Raw genomic sequence first — 5665 nt, forward strand, 5'->3', positions numbered from 1 at the left:
AATCAAAGATATCGATGGATAACATGTCATCCTCCCTCTAATAATCAACATTTACAGCAAAGTGAGCTACCACCGTGTCCTTACGACGAGCTGTTTAAACAGGCTTCTTTACAAGACACGAGACAGAAAACGACACCTGCAAAAGAAAATAACTCAAATTCAAAAGTTAACAATATAAATTCTGTAAACAACCCTGATGAGCAAGAGAAAAGGGTATCAAGGCAGTCTTCACTAGACCATGATATCAAAAGTGTAAAAGAGCCCAGGAAACCTTTCACCAGACAAACTTCTCTTCCAGAAAGGACATTAAATTCAAATACAAATTCTCCCCAGCGAAGACCTCCACCTCCACCTATTCCAGAAAATGCAAAATTAAGTGCTGGTAAGCATTCACTGTATAGGCAAAACTCTTTTTCAGGCAAAGGCACAAATAACAACACTGAAAACCCACCAGTTCTCCATGTGCCTATACTACCAAGGGTTCCACCTCCACTGCCTCCAAATAAACCCCAGTACAAGCCAAATAGCTCCCTCTCAGCTCAATGTAGAACATCATCAAAGGAAGAACTTATAGAGAGCAATGCTAAAAATACCCTGATATCAGAATCTCCAGCAAAAACTCACCAGATGACAGTGCTTAAGTCTGAACAAAAACCTGACATGCAAGCAAGAATGGACAAAAGAAATGAGACAGAGATGAACCAAAGTAATTCCAATGAATCTCCAGTAAAGAAATTAGCTAAAGTAGACCTATCATTAGTGAAGGAAAAAACTCCAAATAGTCTTGCAAATGGGTCTCCATCAGACCCTGCGGCTATTACTGCTAACCAACCAAGATCAGACACTCCTGTCAAACAAGATAAGTCTCAGTTTTCAAAGCAATGTAACAGTCCAGTTGGTTCGCCAACTAAAATGCAGACCAAAGCAGATTCCCCAAAGAAGCACAATAAACAGCCAGAGTCACCTTCAAGGTTAGAAAAGCACCCTGAATCCCCAATTAAGCACGAGAAAAGATTAGAATCTCCTTTGGCTCAGAGAACACCACCTGGATCCCCAATTAGAAGGCAGGTAAGATCAGATTCTCCTCTTAAACAGGATGGAAGACCTGAATCTCCACTGAAATTTGACAGCCCAGTTGGATCTCCCACCAGAAGACTGAATAAATCTGAGTCTCAGATTAAACAGGACAAACGTCCAGAATCTCCAATCAAGAAAGACAGTTCTGGATCTCCTATTAAAAAGAAAAGCACCACAGAAACCTCTGATAAGCAAAACAAAAAATCAGAATCAATGCATAAAAAGGAGAAACAACTAGAATCTTCAAGTAAAGAACCAATATGTACTTGCGGTGGTATTGTAAACCAATCTTCAAAAGGGCAAGTTTCATTGATTAAGCAGATATCAAAGTCGAATCTTCTTCAGAACCAGTCACATGTTTCCGAGTCCACTAAGAAAACAACCTCTTCACAGAGCCCCAAGCACCATCAGCAATTACCTGCCTCTTCACAATCCTTGCCAAGTACGAAGATCCTACCGCAAACAAGGGACTCCCCGTCTTCCTCACGGAATCCATCGTGTCCACCTCGCAAACCTGATTCACCTGTAGGTAGCTCTTCAGAAAGTAATAAAGACACTACCAACAAATCAGGACAAAAACTGCCTACAAAAGAACCTCAAAATAAATCAGCAATAAACTCTAAGCAACCTCTCTCAAAAGTGGAAAATGAATCAACATTATCCTCTTGCCAGAAAGGCTCGAAACCCCCCTCACCAGCAAAGCAGCAAGTATCAAAGGCAGCAATAACGGCCAAACAGCAGAGCACATCAGTGGAAAGTCGATCAAACACTGCTACGGCTTTAGGTTCTAAAGAACAAGAAAATCTTCAAAATAGGAGTGAACCCAATATTAAACCGACTCAAAAAGAAGCGCAGCATAATAATCAAAGTCAACATCAACAACAAGTTCAACATATGAAAGGGGTGCAACATCAAAATCAGAGTCAGAAACAGCAACAAGTTCACCACACGAAAGAGGAGAAAATATCGCATGCCCCAAAACCAGAAAACCAAAAGGAGCCTTTGTCGCATCAGAAGAAAGCCTCTGAAACATTGTCAGAAGTACCACAAGCTGTACAGAATTCTTCACATTCCTTACAATCAAAACCATGCTCTATTATATCAGAAACAAAAGCATCAGGGTCGTTGCCAGAAATATCAAAACCTACAGCTCAGCATTCACATGTTCCTCCCCAACAGAATACAGTCTATATTGCTCCAAAGCAACCAGCACCTATTCAGCACCAGCCTAGGCCCACTCCACCTCTGCCACCTTCACCTAAACCAACTGTAGCCATTTTAACTCAGTCACAAAATCCAAGATCTTGTACTCCATGTTTACCAATACAGCCCTGTCCAAATTCAGCTGTAGCAGCTAAAGCCAATGGATCAACCACAGTGGTGATAGCAAGGGCAGCTGTACAGCAGCCATCCACTACTGTCCCTCCGATGGTAACAATAAACAGCCCTCCACACCCAATTCCAAAACAACGTCCTTCATCTCACTCATATAATGCATCTCCAAACATACCATCTGTAAAAGCAAATTCGTCCTCAGATTCCGGCCAGAGTAAAGAATCGGTTGTTGCTCCAAAGTCATCATCTACAACATGTCAAACAGTACTGTCTAATACAGCAAAATGCCAGTTAGGCAAACCCACCGATAATAATGATGCAAGTAAAGTCAAACAAGGACACAAAACAAATACTGAAAAACAGAAGGCAACTGTAAACCCCAAACCTCCAGCGATAGATGCTCCTTTAACACCTCCCAGGCCCAACCCCAACCCCACTCAATCCAGACCTGCAGAAACTGTTGTCAAAGGTCCTGTACAGGAGCTCTGCAAACAGAAAGACACTGGGAACTCCAAACCTTCAGAGATAAATGCTCCTCTAACACCTCACAAGCCCAACCCCACTCAATCCAAACCCCAGGAAACTGTTATCAAAGGTCCTGTACTGGAGGTCTCAAGCCAGAAGGCAACTGGAAATCCCAAACCTTCAGAGATAAATGCTCCTTTAACTCCTCACAAGCCCAACCCCGTTCAGTCCAAATCCCCAGAAACTGTTGCCAAAGATCCTGTACTGGAGGTCTCAAACCAGAATGCAACTGGAAATCCCAAACCTTCAGAGATAAATGCTCCTTTAACTCCTCACAAGCCCAACCCCGTTCAGTCCAAATCCCCAGAAACTGTTGCCAAAGATCCTGTACTGGAGGTCTCAAACCAGAATGCAACTGGAAATCCCAAACCTTCAGAGATAAATGCTCCTTTAACTCCTCACAAGCCCAACCCTACTCCATCCAAATCCCCAGAAACTGTTGTCAAAGATCCTGTACTGGCGGTCCCAAACCAGAAGGCAACTGGAAATCCCAAACCTTCAGAGATAAATGCTCCTTTAACTCCTCACAAGCCCAACCCTACTCCATCCAAATCCCCAGAAACTGTTGTCAAAGATCCTGTACTGGAGGTCTCAAACCAGAAGGCAACTGGAAATCCCAAACCTTCAGAGATAAATGCTCCTTTAACTCCTCACAAACCCAACCCCACTCAATCCAAATCCCCAGAAACTGTTGTCAAAGATCCTGTACTGGAGGTCTCAAACCAGAAGGCAACTGGAAATCCCAAACCTTCAGAGATAAATGCTCCTTTAACTCCTCACAAGCCCAACCCTACTCCATCCAAATCCCCAGAAACTGTTGTCAAAGATCCTGTACTGGAGGTCTCAAACCAGAAGGCAACTGGAAATCCCAAACCTTCAGAGATAAATGCTCCTTTAACTCCTCACAAACCCAACCCTACTCCATCCAAATCCCCAGAAACTGTTGTCAAAGATCCTGTACTGGAGGTCTCAAACCAGAAGGCAACTGGAAATCCCAAACCTTCAGAGATAAATGCTCCTTTAACTCCTCACAAGCCCAACCCTACTCCATCCAAATCCCCAGAAACTGTTGTCAAAGATCCTGTACTGGAGGTCTCAAACCAGAAGGCAACTGGAAATCCCAAACCTTCAGAGATAAATGCTCCTTTAACTCCTCACAAACCCAACCCTACTCCATCCAAATCCCCAGAAACTGTTGTCAAAGATCCTGTACTGGAGGTCTCAAACCAGAAGGCAACAGGAAATCCCAAACCTTCAGAGATAAATGCTCCTTTAACTCCTCACAAGCCCAACCCTACTCCATCCAAATCGCCAGAAACTGTTGTCAAAGGTCCTGTACTGGAGGTCTCAAACCAGAAGGCAACTGGAAATCCCAAACCTTCAGAGATAAATGCTCCTTTAACTCCTCACAAGCCCAACCCTACTCCATCCAAATCCCCAGAAACTGTTGTCAAAGATCCTGTACTGGAGGTCTCAAACCAGAAGGCAACTGGAAATCCCAAACCTTCAGAGATAAATGCTCCTTTAACTCCTCACAAGCCCAACCCTACTCCATCCAAATCCCCAGAAACGGTTGTCAAAGGTCCTGTACTGGAGGTCTCAAACCAGAAGGCAACTGGAAATCCCAAACCTTCAGAGATAAATGCTCCTTTAACTCCTCACAAGCCCAACCCTACTCCATCCAAATCCCCAGAAACTGTTGTCAAAGATCCTGTACTGGAGGTCTCAAACCAGAAGGCAACTGGAAATCCCAAACCTTCAGAGATAAATGCTCCTTTAACTCCTCACAAGCCCAACCCCATTCAGTCCAAATCCCCAGAAACTGTTGTCAAAGATCCTGTGCAGGTCTGCAAACAGAAAGACACTGGAAACCCTAAACCTTCAGAGAAAGAAGCTCCTCTAACACCTCACAAGCCCAACCCCGTTCAGTCCAAACCCCCAGAAACTGTTGTCAAAGGTCCTGTACATGAGGTCTTCAAGACTTGCACTGTTAGAAACTCTCCAAAGACCTGCTGTTCTTCTCCTCCTCCCTTGCCAACTTCCCCTAGACCATCACAGAACAGCAAGCAAAGCTTGAATTCTCCCAAGAACATAAAAGCCCCATTGGCACAGTGACAATCAGCTTTTGTTGTGTGTTTACAACTATTCCCTTACTTAATCTCTATCAGTCTTGTTTTATATGTTTTTCTATGTGCACCTAAATGTCAAGGCAAAAAATTTTATATGACTCCGATTACCCTTTCTTTAGATGTAACCAAAGAACAAACATTCCATTAAATGCATTAGTTTTAGAATCCATTGTAAATTTTCATAAAGCTTCCCATTATCACCACATGTTTCATTCATCTTGAATCACTCATTTGTGTTTATCATTGTTACTTTCCTCTAAGCCCAAAGTAGAGATGCCTTAAACCTAAGTACCTTATTTTGTATCTTGCCTGAGGAAGAAGGGAAAAAAGCTATCATACATAAATCCCTTACTAAGTTCTACCTCACATTGCTGATACCTTCACTCCGTGTAGTCTCCCCGCTTCAAGTAATGACGTGGAAGTTCCCTTGGACTTTGTCAGCACTTTCGATGGAGAAAGGAGGTGCCTGCTCCGAAAGGTGAACGAAAAGGTTTTCCAGCTTATCTATTAATTGCGAGGAGAAATAGAATAATGTTACCCCAAAATATTTCAAGTGAAAGTGTTTCAAGACTGTTGTTAAAAAACCTATCTTTGGAGGT

General features: G+C 43.0%; 1 protein-coding gene across 1 annotated transcript in view; it reads left to right on the plus strand.

Moving 5' to 3' along the window:
* LOC137628262 (serine/arginine repetitive matrix protein 1-like) overlaps positions 1 to 5334 on the plus strand; it is a gene marked incomplete at its 5' end in the record, with an annotated part of 24844 nt that extends 19510 nt beyond the window's left edge. The window contains 3 exons of the mRNA XM_068359425.1: positions 1 to 1951; positions 2015 to 2784; positions 4795 to 5334. The exon at positions 1 to 1951 is cut by the window's left edge and continues 913 nt beyond it. Coding sequence (XP_068215526.1) covers positions 1 to 1951; positions 2015 to 2784; positions 4795 to 5052 — 2979 coding nt within the window. The remainder of the gene's footprint in view (positions 1952 to 2014; positions 2785 to 4794) is intronic.
* Between the last annotated feature and the right edge of the window lie 331 nt (positions 5335 to 5665).

The sequence above is a fragment of the Palaemon carinicauda genome, chromosome 36, assembly GCF_036898095.1.
Source record: "Palaemon carinicauda isolate YSFRI2023 chromosome 36, ASM3689809v2, whole genome shotgun sequence".
Classification (NCBI taxonomy): domain Eukaryota; kingdom Metazoa; phylum Arthropoda; class Malacostraca; order Decapoda; family Palaemonidae; genus Palaemon; species Palaemon carinicauda.